The sequence below is a fragment of the Myotis brandtii genome, unplaced genomic scaffold (genome assembly GCF_000412655.1).
Source record: "Myotis brandtii unplaced genomic scaffold, ASM41265v1 scaffold714, whole genome shotgun sequence".
Lineage (NCBI taxonomy): Eukaryota > Metazoa > Chordata > Mammalia > Chiroptera > Vespertilionidae > Myotis > Myotis brandtii.
Genome location: NW_005370809.1, coordinates 577,123 through 590,931, shown reverse-complemented (window position 1 = coordinate 590,931; position 13,809 = coordinate 577,123). Strand labels below are relative to the sequence as shown.

Sequence of the window (13,809 nt, the reverse complement as noted above, 5' to 3'; positions counted from 1 at the left end):
GCGGGGACCAAGGGAGGTTGGCAGGCCACAGGAGGTTGGTTGTGGGAGCACACTGACCCCTAGGAGGCAGCTCCTGTGTTGAGCATCTGCCCCCTGGTGGTTAGTTCGCATCATAACAACTGGTTATCGGTCTACCGGTTGTTTGGTCACTTAGGCTTTGATATATATATATAGATATTTAGGAATTTAGTAAAATAAAATTTATGAAGAATTTGTGGTAGTTTTGGTAGTTTCAAACAATAAGATAAAGGTTAAGTACAAAACAAAATCCTAATTGTTCCTATGTTAAAACTATACAAAAATTATGTATACTAACAAAGATTAGATAGGAATACTCTGGTGAAAATCAACTGTTTCACATGTCTATGTTCTCTTCTAGGCCTTAGCTCTGAACTTAAAATTCAAGGTCCTTTAGTATAGACTTCAGTCATCTGTGAAATCCCTGAAATGAAGGTATGTAAACAAATTGTGCATATATAAGTTTTTAAGGAATTAGAACAAAAGTCTCATATGCCTTGGGTTTGTTAATCAAAAAACTAAGAACCACCCTGGAGGGTATGGCTCAGCACTTTGTGTCGGCCCCCAAACTTAAAGGGTTGCAGGTTTGATTCCCAGTCAAGGGCACATTTGGGGTACATGCCAGAGGCAATAAATCTGTCTCTCTCATATAAATGTGTTTCTCTCACATCTATGTTTCTCTCTCCCCACTCCCTCCCACTCTCTCTAAAAATCAATGGATAAAATATCCTTGAGTGAAGATTAACATAAACAAATAAACAAACAAAAACTAAGAACAATTGGCATAAATCATTTTTAATTTTCAAATTTTAATTCAATAAAATTAAGTAAAAAAATCTTTCTTAAAAAAATTAGGACATAACAAACCAGGATGAAAGCAAACTCAAGCCATACACACAAGGGAAGCTGATGGTGCTGTGGAGAGGGGAGAGAGCCTTGACAGTTGCTCTCTTACTTTAGTGCTGTAATGGAACAACATCTACCTGTGCAGCTTTTATCTGATTCCACTGTTGACACTTTGTGCTCTAATGAACTCACACCAGAAATGTCTGGAATATACCAGGTATTATATGTTGCTGGTGGGGTGTATGGGAAACATAAAATGTTATTTGTTTTTTTCTTTGTCGACAGCTGAAGATATAATTAGGACATTCTTGAGAGGTGATTCTCTACAAAATGTGAAATTTCTACGTATCTCTTAAACTGTAATCAACTTCAAGTGTTTCATTAACATTAGTCATCAATCCAACCTGAAAATCAGAACAAATGATTCACCACAGCCCCCAAGCATGTCTGGAAAACTCGCTCTGTATGGGTTGATCTGTTACTAAAGACCCTTGTAGAGGCGACAGGTGTGGTCTATGATGGTGAATTTACCCAGAGAGGTCCAGGGTTGCCATTATGGTGAGGGCAAAACAAACCCCACCCCCAAGCAGTGCAGCTGTACTGTTTTATGGAAGCCTTGGAGGTTAAGTCTGGGAGATCACAGAGGTAAATATCTTGTGATTCAGCACCGTGTACTGGAAAATAGTAGAAAAACATTTCAGAGAAAGCTGCTAGAGAAGGGCCAATAATACATACATACACATATACATACATGCCTAGATAAAGGAGGCCAGCAAATATCATGAATAACCACAGTAATAAGGAAGCTCAGAAAGAAAATGAAAAGTACAGTGGGGCCTTGACTTCCGAGTTTAATTCGTTCCGAGACCGAGCTCATTAAGGAGCTCGTTAAGGAGCTCGTTAACTCAAATTACTCTATCAAGTTAATGCAAAAAATCGGCCGAGAGACAGCTGGTATCTCAAAAAACTCGTTAGTTGGGACACTCGTAAGTCAAGGCCCCACAGTACCTAGAAAGCAAGCTGGAACATTTGGAAATATGTGCTATAAATGACAGAGATTTCAAGATTGCAGTTCTGAAAATACTCAATGAGATGTGAGAAAATACTGGCAGGCAATTCAGTACACTCAGAAAAAAAAATCAATGAACAAAAAAAGTACTTTACCAAAGAGATGGAAACTTTAAAAAGAACCAATCAGAAATTCTGGAAATGCAGCATGCAATTAAGGGGATTAAGAGTGAACTACTGGTCCTAATTGGTTTGATAAGGTCTCTCTCTTCTTCCCTCTGCATCATTTCAGTGGATAAAGCATTGGCCTGCGGACTGAAAAGTCCCAGGTTCAATTCCGGTCAAGGGCTTGTACCTTGGTTGTGGGCACATCCCCAGTAGGAGGTGTGCAGGAGGCAGCTGATCGATGTTTCTAACTCTCTATCCCTCTCCCTTCATCTCTGTAAAAAATATCAATAAAATATATATATTTTAAAAAGAGTGAACTGCTGAGTGTAGAAAACAGATGGAAGGAAGAATTAGTGATATTGAAGATAGGAATAAAGAAATGATGCAGAGGGAAGAAGAGAGAGACCTGAACATAAAGAAAAATGAAAGAGCTCTATGAGACCTAGCTGACTCCATCAGAAAATGCAATACTAGATTTATAGGCATTGCAGAAGAGGAAGAGAGGGAACATGGAATGGAGAGTCTATTAACACAAACAGTGGATGAAAAATTATGGAAAATCGATGGAAAGAAGCAAACAGAAACCTAGTTACCTCAATCCAAAAAGGCCCTCTCCAAGGTAGAGTATATTAAAACTGTCAAAAATTAATGACAAAAAAATTTCTCAAAGTAGCCAGGGTAAAGAAGGAAGTGACCTACAAAGGAAAACTCATCAGAATATCATCTGACTTCTCAGAAGAAACTCTACAAGCCAGAAGAGAGTGGAACCAAATATTCAAATGTCTAAAAGAGAGAAATTACCAGCCACAAATTATATATCCAGCAAAATTATCCTTTAAATATGAAGTAGAAATCAAGAAGTTCCCAGACATACAGAAGCTGAAGGATTTTATCACCAGAAAACCTCCACTGCAGGAAATACTGAAGGGTGTTATTCTACCTGAACAAAGAATATAAGGTCACAACACGATGAGTAAGATCATCAAAAATCTTACAGCATACACAGGGACAATTTGTGACAATAAAACATAAAAGGAGAGGGGTTAAATGTCTGAACTGGCAAAAGAGGATGAAGATGCACTCAAAAGAAAAAAAACAACTACTGTATGTATGTAAATTTATATTTTATAAACCTAATGGTAACCACACACAAAAATCCCCAAACTAAGACACATAACTTAAAAAAAAAGAGGAAACGGAGGAAAGAACTATGAAATACCACCAAACAAAAACAACAAGCAGAAACACAAAGGAAAGGAACCACTAGAGGCACGGCGCTACCAGAAAACAGAAGATAAAATAGCTATAGGAAATCCTCAGACATCAATAATTACCCTAAATGCAAATGGACTAAATTTACCAATAAAGAGGCACAGAATAGCAGAGGAGATAAAAACAAAACCCAACCATACGCTGCTTACAGGAGACACATCTAAGTTACAAAGACAAAGGTAGATTCAAAGTAAAAGGGTGAAAAATGATTCTCCAAGCAAATAACATCCACAGAATAGCAGGTGTAACCATACTTATATCTGACAGAATAGATTTTAAGACAATAAAGATAACAAGAGACAAAGATGGACATTTTATAATAATAAAGGGGACACTACATCAAGAAAACATAACACTTGCCCTGGCTGGTGTTTCTCAGTGGTTAGAGCATCAGCCTGTGTATCAAAGGGTCACAGGTTTGATTCTGGTTTAAGGGCATGTACCTGAGTTGTGGGTTTGCTCCCTTCCTCAGTAAGGGCATATGCAGGAGGCAACCAATCAATATGTCTCTGTCACATCGATGCTTCTCTCTGTCTCTCTCTCTCTCTCTCTCTCTCTCTCTCCATCCCTCTCTTTCTCTTCCATTCTCTTTGAAAAAAGCAATGGAAAAATATCCTCAGTTGAGGATTAACAAAAAAAGAAAACATAACACTTCTTAATATATATGCACCCAACCAGGGAAATACATAAAGCAACTATTCACAGAACTAAAGGGATAAACAGATCAAAACATAATCATAGTTGGGGACTTTAATACTCCATTGAGAGTTCTAGATAAATCATCCAAACAGAAAATCAATAAAAAAAATATCGACCTTAAATAACCAAATGGATGTACTGATATTTATAGAGCCTTTCATCCCAGAATATTAGATTATACATTTTTCTCCAGTACACATGAAACATTCTAAAGGATAGACCATATGTTGGGCCACAAAACTAGCATCAACAAATTCAAGATTGAAATTATACCAAGCATATTCTCTGAACACAATGCCTTGAAATTAGACATTACCAGTAACTGCAAAAAGGAGGTAAAGAAACCAAAAAATACATGGAGATTAAACAACATACTACTAAAAAATGACTGGGTCAAATAAAAAATAAAAGATGTGATCAAAAGATGTATAAAAACAAATTAGAATGACAATATGACATATCAAAACTTCTGGGATGCAATGAAAGCAGTAATGAGAGGGAAGTTTATATCATTATAGGCCTATATCAAGAAACAAGAGAAATCCCAAGAAAACAATCTAACATTACATCTTAAAGTACTAGAAACAAAAGAACAAAAGCAACCCAAGTCAGCAGAAGAAAGGAAATAATAAAATTTAGAGCAGAATTGAATGAAATAGGGAACAAAAAGAATATACAAAAAATTAATAAAACAAAGAGCTGGTTCTTTGAAAAGATGAATAAAATTGACAAACCCCTGGCTAGACTCACTAAGGAAAAAACGAGAAAAGACCCATATAAACAAAATCAGAAATGAAAGAGGAGAAATCACCACAGACATCACAGATATACAAAGGATTATATTAGAATACTATGAAGGACAACATGCCACCAAATTCAATTACCTAGAAGAAATACATATATTCCTAGAAATACATAACATTCCTAGACTAAATTATGAAGAATTGGAAAATCTAAATGGACCAATCAGCAGTGAGGAAATTGAAACAGCCATCAAAAACCTCCCAAAAAATAAAAGTCCCGGACCTGATGGCTTCACCAGTGAATTCTACCAATTGTTTAAAGAAGATTTAAAAACTATCCTTCTCAAACTCTTACAAAAAAATTGAAGAAGGGGCACTATTTTCTAACATATTTTATGAAGCCAATATAAAAACCTGGCAAGGATAACACCAGAAAAGAAAAATACAGACCAATATCTCTGATGAATATAAATGCAAAAAATCCTAAACAAAATACTAGCAAATTGAATACAACAATACACACACACACACACACACACACACACACACAAAATACATCATGATCAAGTGGGGTTCATTTCAGGGGCACTAGTATGGTTCAAAATATGCAAACCTATCAATATAATACACTACATTAACAAAAGAAAGAATAAAAACCACATGATCTTATCAATAGATGCAGAAAAGATAAGTTTGATAAGATACAACATTCATTTATGATTAAAAAATTCAATAAGATAGGAATAGAAGGAAAGTACCTCAACATAATATAGGCCATATGGTGAGCTCTCAGCTAATATCAGACTCAATGGTGAAAAACTGAAATATTTTCCTCTAAAATCAGGAACAAGACAAGGATGTCCACTCTCACCACTCTTATTCAGCATAGTGCTAGAAGTCCTAGACAGAGCAATAATGCAAGAGAAAGAAATAAAAGGCATCCAAATAGGAAAGGAAGAAATAATACTGTCACTTTTAAGGACAACATGGTTTTGTATATAGAAAACCTTAAAGACTCCACAAGAAACTATTAGAAACAATAAACAAGTACAGTAAAGTTGCAGGATATAAAATCAATGTAAAAAATCAACTGCCTTCCTGTATATTAACAATGAAGATACAGAAAAAGAAATAAAAAAATTCCATTTGCAATTGCAACCAAAAGAATAAAATACCTATGAATAAACTTAACAAAGGACACCAAGTTCTATATACTGAAAACCAGAAAGCATTATTAAAAGAGATTAAAAGACACAACAGCCAAAACCGGTTTGGCTCAGTGGATAGAGCGTCGGCCTGCGGACTGAGGGGTCCCGGGTTCGATTCCGGTCAGGGGCATGTACCTGGGTTGTGGGCACATCCCCAGTAGGAGATGTGCAGGAGGCAGCTGATCGATGTTTCTCTCTCATCGATGTTTCTAACTCTCTATCTCTCTCCCTTCTTCTCTGTAAAAAATCAATAAAATATATTTAAAAAAAAAAAAAAGACACAACAAAATGGAAAAATATCCTGTGTTCATGGATTGTAGGAATCAATGTAGTTAAAATGGCCATATTACTCAAAGCAATATACAGATTTAATGCAATCCCAATCAAAATTCCAATGTCATTTTTTAAAGAAATAGAACAAAAAAATCATCAGATTTGTATGGAATTACAAAATACCCCAAATAGTCAAAGCAGTCCTGAGAATAAAGAACAAAGCTGGAGGTATCATGCTACCTCACTTCAAATTATTTTACAGAACTATGATAATCAAAACAGCATTGTATTGGCAGAGACAGACACACACAATGGAGTAAAGATAGCCTCTTCAATAAATGGTGCTGGGAAAATTGGAAAACCATATACAAAAGAATAAAACTGGTTTACAGCTTGTCCCCATGTTTAAAAATTAATTCAAAATGTATCAGAGACCATTTACATAGAAGAAAACATAGGTACCAAACTTATGGACCTTGGTTACAGAAAACATTTTATGAACTTGACCCCAAAGGCAAGGGAATTAAAGGCAAAAATAAATGAATGAGATTATATCAAGCTAAAAAGTTTCTGCACCATGAAAGAAACCAACAACAAAACAAAGAGGCAGCCGACCAAATAGGAGATATGTGCAACAATAATTCTGACAAAGACTCAATACCTAAAATATATAAAGAACTCATACAACAAACAAACAACCCAATCAAAAAATGGGCAGAGGACTTGAACAGACACCTCTCCCAAGAAGACATACAAACAGCCAATAGATATATATATATATATACAAGGATGTTCAACCTCACTAACAATTAAGGAAATGAAAATCAAAACTACAATGAAATACCACCTCGTCCCTGGTATACAGAGCTACCATATGACCTGGCAATCCCTCTCCTGGGTACATACCCAAAAAACTTGAAAACACATATTAGCAAAGATATATGCACCCTTATGTTCATTGCAGCATTATTCACGGTTGCCAAGACATGGAAACAACCAAAGTGTCCTGCAATAGAGGGCTGGATAAAGAAGATGTGGTATATATACACAATGGAATACTACTCAGCCATAAGAAAGGATGAAATTCTGCCATTTGTGACAAACACGGATGGACTTTGTGAATATTGCGCGAAGGGAAATAACTCAGGCAGAAAAAGCTAAGAACCATAGGGTATCACTCCTATGTGGGACATAAAACTGAAACTCCTGATCACACGCGGCAGTGAGGGGGTTGCCAGAGGGAAGGGGGTGGAGGTGTGGAGAGTGAAGGGGACCTGATATATGATGACCGAAGCTATCTGACTCTGGGTGGTGGGCACACAGTGCAATAAACAGATGTTGTAACACAGAAATCCACACCTGCAACCTATATAATCATATTAACCAATGTCACCACAATACACTTAATAAAAAAGTAGGAGACATTATATTTTATCACTACTTTTAAAAGGTGTTTTGCATAACATTTGCTCATCTCGTTGACCCATTATTTACCACTTTTAACTTCCAATTTAGCTGCTTCCAACTATGTAGCATCCAAATCCTTGCCTTGACTCATCAGGTTTATAATATTTGGAATTTAGGCTAGGGAGAAAAATTTAACATCAACCCTAAAACGTGATAAACTGTGATTTCAACACTATCTTCTGTTTTTAAAAATAGTTTTTATTGACTTTTAGAGAGAGAGGAAGGGAGAGGGAGAGAAAGATCGATGTGAGAGCACATCATTCATCAGCTGCCTCCTGCACGCACCCTACTGGGGATTGAACCTGCAACCCAGGCAGGTGCCCTTGACATGGGATCAAACCTGCAACCTCCTGGTGCACGGGACGACACCCAACCAACGGAACCACCCGGCCAGGTCCAACACTATCTTCTTAAAACTGTGCCTGGCATATTACTATCAAGCATCATTACTGTCAGTCCAAATATAAAACATCAACTCAATTCCCCTAGAAGAAGTGCTCATTAATCTAAAAATACAATTATTTTCCCAATTAGACAAAAGCATAGTTTCCAGTCCCATCTTCAATATAGGCATACCTTAGAGATATTACAGGTTTGGCTTCAGACCAACACAATAAAATCAATATTGCAATAAAAGGAGCCATACAATTTTTTTTTTGTTTCTCACTGCTTGTAAAATTATGTTTATACTATGCTGTAGTCTTATTAAGTGTGCAATAGTATTTTTTACATCAAAGGGCTTTCAATTTCATTATATGTTAATTCTTTCATCTTAAAAAAACAACAACCACACAAGCTATTTCTCTCATCTTAAAAAGAACACCTCACCCTGATCCTAATTTCCTTTCACCTACCACTCCATTTCTTTTCTACCTTTGGCATCCGAAAATGAGTATGTCCAAAACCAAACTCTCTTCTTCCATCCACTCTTCTGTATCTCAGTTAATAACAACTCTACCTTTCTCTTGTTTTGGAAAATGCGTCATTAACGTCATCCTGGACTCCTCTCTGATTGTCCACCTTGCATACAGTTCATAAAAACATCCTGTTGACTTGACCTTCCAATTACTTCCAGAATTCGACCTACTTCTTACCACTTCCACCACTGCCACCTAGTCCATCTCTCACCTGAGTAATTACAGCCCTTCTAATTGGTCTTTCCGTTTCAACTCTTGTTCCTCAAAAGTCTATATAGCAGCCAGAGTGGTCCTTTTCAAAATGTAATTCAGATCTTAACACTTCTCAGCTTGAAATCTTACCATGGTTCTCCATTTTTCTCAGTGTAAAGGCTAATGTCCTTACAATGGCCAGCAAGGTCCTGTGTGATCTGTTCCCTAGCTCTCATTCACTCAACTAGTTGTACCAGCCTCCTCTTCACTTCTTGAACATACCAAGTATGCTCTAGCTTGGGATATTCAGATTCACTTTCCTTCTGTCTAGAATGCTCTTCTTCCCTCTCCTGACCACCACATAATTCACGCCTCTTCTCCTTCAAGTTCCTGTTCAAATGCCAGCTTCTCAATGATGCCCATCCTGACCACCCTGGTTAATTCACAACCTCTTCCCAAGAACTCCCAACCCCCTTTGCTCTACTCTTTTTTTTTTTCTACTAGAGGCCCGGTGCACGAAATTCATGCACTGGGGGTCCCTCAGCCTGGCCTTGCCCTCTTGCAGTCTGGAATCCCTCTTGCAGTCCGGAACCCCTAGCTCCTTACCGCCCACCTGCTTGTTGCTCCTTACCGCTCGGCTTGCTGCTCCTTAGTGCTGCCATGGAGTGGGGAGAGGCTCCTGCCACCACCACTGTGCTTGCCAGCTGTGAGCCCGGCTTCTGGTTGAGTGGCGCTCAACTAGGAGCGCACTGACCACCAGGGGGAAGCTCCTGCATTGAGCCTCTGCCCCCTGGTGGTCAGTGCGCATCATAGCAACCGGTCGTTCTGCTGTTCAGTTGATTTGCATATTAGGGTTTTATTATATAAAATAATACTTATCACCTCCTAGTATTCCATATAAACTTACTCATGTATCGTATTTATATTGTCTCCCTCTGCTAAAATCTAAGCTCCACAAGGGTAGCAATTTTAATCTGGATGGTTCACTAATATATCTCTAGCACCTAGAATAGTTTCTGCTATAGAGTGGCTACTCAACACATTTTCCTGAATAATTGGATTTCCATAAGCATGTCTGTTCTCTCTACAAATTATTTTTCATTCCTGTTCAGCTCTTTTGTACATACAATAATTCTACCATTTTAAGTACAATGTTTACCTTCTCTCCCATTTCTCCCCAGTAGGAGGGCTGTCTTCCGTGTTATCTGACGCAATAAAACTATTATTGGGGAGAACAAGATATTTCCTAGAAGGTGCTTTTATCATCATACACAGCAGAGAATGGGGAAGGTTATTCAAAGAATTTGGTGGCAAAGCTAGACTATTATGATATTTAAGAAAAGAATATTTCAACAACTAATGTCAGTTGAAATGACATGTATTACAAATAATGCATCATCTACTTTTTAGGCATTGCCATCTTCTTTTCTCAGTAATCTCAAAATAACAAAAATGTGTGTAATACTTATTAAAAATGACATTACATAATATAAACATGAGAAACATAAGTGCTTCATAAATAGATAATGTCCATAAATGAAGGCAAAATCAATAAAGTTGTTGTGATTAAGATTCATTTACCATTAGATGATAACCAAAATTATATTGTATCATATTTATCATTTTTAAAAAATACATTTTTATTGATTTCAGAGAGGAAGGGAGAGGGAAAGAGAGAAACATCAACAATGAGAGAGAATCATTGACCGGCTGCCTCTGCATGCCCCCTATTCGGGATCAAGCCTGCAACCCAGGCATGTGCCTTTAACTGGAATCAAACCTGGGACCCTTCAGTCCACAGGCCAATGCTCTATCCACTGAGCCAAAATGACTAGGGCTCATATTTATCATTAACACCCAATGAATTATGGGTAACATTTGCAATCTGTGTAATTTTTAATATTAATAAGTGGCTTCATACAAGAGAACTTACTTCAGATTATAGGTATCATATTCAATTGAAGACCTTGGCACTGCAGGAATCATATAAAGAAATCCAAGATGTTCATTTTCACGTAATATTTGAATGATTTCCAAGGGATCACGGATGTTGGCTTTAACAACATCTTCCCGGTCCTCGAATGTGTACTTAGACAAAGATGAGTAACTGGTCTTATAGAGACCTCTTCTTCCAATAGGTGGCAGTTTCTGAGGAGAGGGAGAGAATATCTTAGTAGAGGGCCCATGGGTCTAAATAAAACCAAAAAGGGTGAATGGATTAAAGAAAAAATGAAGTCATAGATATGGGGTCAGGGAGGTAAGGGGGAGGATATTTGAAAAAAGAAATCTATAAAAAAGTGACAAGATATTAACATCAAGGACCAATTACTACAGTGCCTGAGAGGTTCAGGGCTCAAAGGCAAGCATTCTGGAACTGGAAATTTTCAAACAATTGTTAGGCACTGATATTCCTTCTCCGTACTCCCTACCCAGATATCCATTCCCTTCCCACAAAACAGCCCACATCAGCTCCTATTTCCTTTTCTTCTCCTATAACTCAATGTTTATGACATCAAAATACTACCAGCTCTCTGGAGTTCATGGGAGCCCACCACTCTCCTTGCTCAGATGCTCTGCCCTGACCCTTACTGTGGCCTCTCCCTTCAACTGTCTCACCTTGTTCTGACTGCATGATGTTTTTAAATGAGTGAAATCTTTCTTCTACAGCTGTAATCATAACTCATAATAAACTACAGTGTGTGTTTTTGTGAATGTGAGGGGTAGTTACACTGAGCATTGGGAGCCATTATTTAATAGTCTTGGAAAAACATACAGGTTTTTCACTCGTAACTGCCAGTTCTGGCCACCCATGCTTCTCACATGTCAATGTGCATGGGAATTACCTGGGCGTCCTGTTAAAATGTAGTTCCTGTCAGTCAGTCTGGGAAAAAGTCTAAGATTCTGCATCTCCAACCTGCTCCCAAGAGATGGGGATGCTGCTGGCTCATGAACCATACTTGGAGCATCAAGGCACGTCCACCCGCCTTCACACCCTTGAGCTTTGCCCTTTTCCTGGGCTCCACAGTCTGCACTCTCAGTGCCACTCACTTCTTTGTTCCTCCTGGACAAACTTTTGGGGCAGCATCACCCACATCCTCTCCTCCTATGGACGAGGTTAGTAACCACATTTGAGAAAAGTTGACACTTAATTCCAACAGACACCACCTTGCCTCTCTTGACAGTACAGAGGTAAGCGGCTTTCAGATAAAAGAATCACCATTGCAGACCTGTTTTGTTAAATAATTGATGTAAACACATAAGTGATCTTTTTATTGCCTGTAGCATAGCTAACAGAGGCTGCTGTGCCTGCGAGAGATTTCTTATCATAAGCTCTGTGGGACAACTTCCTCAGAGAGTTTGTGTTCAGAGAGATCATTATTCTCCATCTTTAGTTAAATATACCATGTTAAATGGAAGTTTGAGAGCAGAATTCTGGAAAGCTCAGAGCTGAAGGAAATGCATCTTCGAAACAAAAAGATAGAGTTCTTCTTTCACTTACTGGCCAGGGAGAGCAGCAACAGCAAAATTTCCTTATGTAAAAGAATAGACAAAACCAGATACCCAGAACCAGAGAAAATACACATTGTCTTGTCCCAATGTTTCAAAAGGGCTATGGTCAACCAATATTTTTATGAGACTATAGTATTAACTAGAGGCCCAGTGCACGAAATTCGTGCACTCAGCGGGGGTAGGTCCTCAGCCCGGCCTGTGCCCTTTCGCAGTCCAGGAGCATTCAGTGGATGTCCAACTGATGGTTTAGGCTCGCTTCCCATGGGAGAGGCTCCTGCCACTACCACTGTACTTGCCAGCAGTGAGCCCGGCTCAGGGCTTCTGGCTGAGTGGTGTTTCCCATGAGGGAGTGGACTGACCACCAGGGGCAGCTCCTGCATTGAGCATCTGCCCCCTGATGGTCAGTGCATGTCATAGCGATCGGTTGTTCCGCTGCTTGGTCAATTTGTGTATTAGCTTTTTATTATATAGGATTACATATTACTTTAATGTCTCATTTCCCAATATATGACAGTCACTTTTTAAAGTATGTTTAGGCTGGTGTTTCTCAGTGGTTGAGCATCAACCTATGAACCAAGAAGTCACAGTTTGATTCCTGGTTAGGGCACATGCCCAAGTTGCAGGATAGATCCCCAGTGTGGGTGTGCAGGAGGAAGCCGATCAATGATTCTCTCTCATCGTTGATGTTTGTATCTTCCTCTCCCTCTCCCTTCCTCTCTAAAATTAACAATAAAAATATATTAAACTGTTTAGGCTAAAAATGTATAGTCTTTTGGTATTACGCAAACAATTTTAATATTTGTAGAAAAAGTAAAAACCTACTTTTCCAATAGTTTATCAGTATTACTACTGAGTCTGCAAGCTATGAAAATAACAAAAGACCTACTCTTTTACTTCCTCTTAAATTCCAATCATTGAATTATATTTGGTCCTCCATTTGAGATGATATTTTATGCAGGCTATGTGGTGAATTATATTGAATTGTTAGTATGATTTCTTCAGAGTTCTTAATCAGGATAAATCCTCTTTTATTTTTCAGAGTTACTGAGCTGTAGAATTAGTCTTGATGTCACTATTTATCTTCAGATGGTAATATGACATAATGGAGATTAGCATGGTCTCTGAAAGTTGAGGAACCCAAGCTCAAATAATAAGTGACTTGCAGTGCTAGAAAACACATATTTAACTCCACCTGTGCATGAAACGTAAATGTAGAGATCAAACTTGTTTACATATGTAACACCCAGTATAAGATGTAGAATCTTTTTCAAGATTTTAGAAGTTTCTTTCATCCCCCTTTCTGACTACTACCCTCAGAATTTCTTAATTTCCTGACCTTTATAATCATTGATAGTACCATCAGTTCATGAAATTCATATCAGTGGATTTATATGATGTATTCTCATTTGTGTCTCACTTCTTTTGCTCAAAATAATATCTATGAAATTAACCCATATTATTCTTCATATCAGGATTTTATTCTTTTTT

At 37.9% G+C, this 13,809-nt stretch overlaps 1 protein-coding gene across 1 annotated transcript in view; it reads right to left on the bottom strand.

Annotated features, from left to right (window-relative positions):
- The window catches only part of DNAH6 (dynein, axonemal, heavy chain 6), a 239,152-nt gene that overhangs the window by 204,401 nt on the left and 20,942 nt on the right, over positions 1–13,809 (bottom strand). The window contains exon 4 of the mRNA XM_005882406.2: positions 10,745–11,001. Coding sequence (XP_005882468.1) covers positions 10,745–11,001 — 257 coding nt within the window. The remainder of the gene's footprint in view (positions 1–10,744; positions 11,002–13,809) is intronic.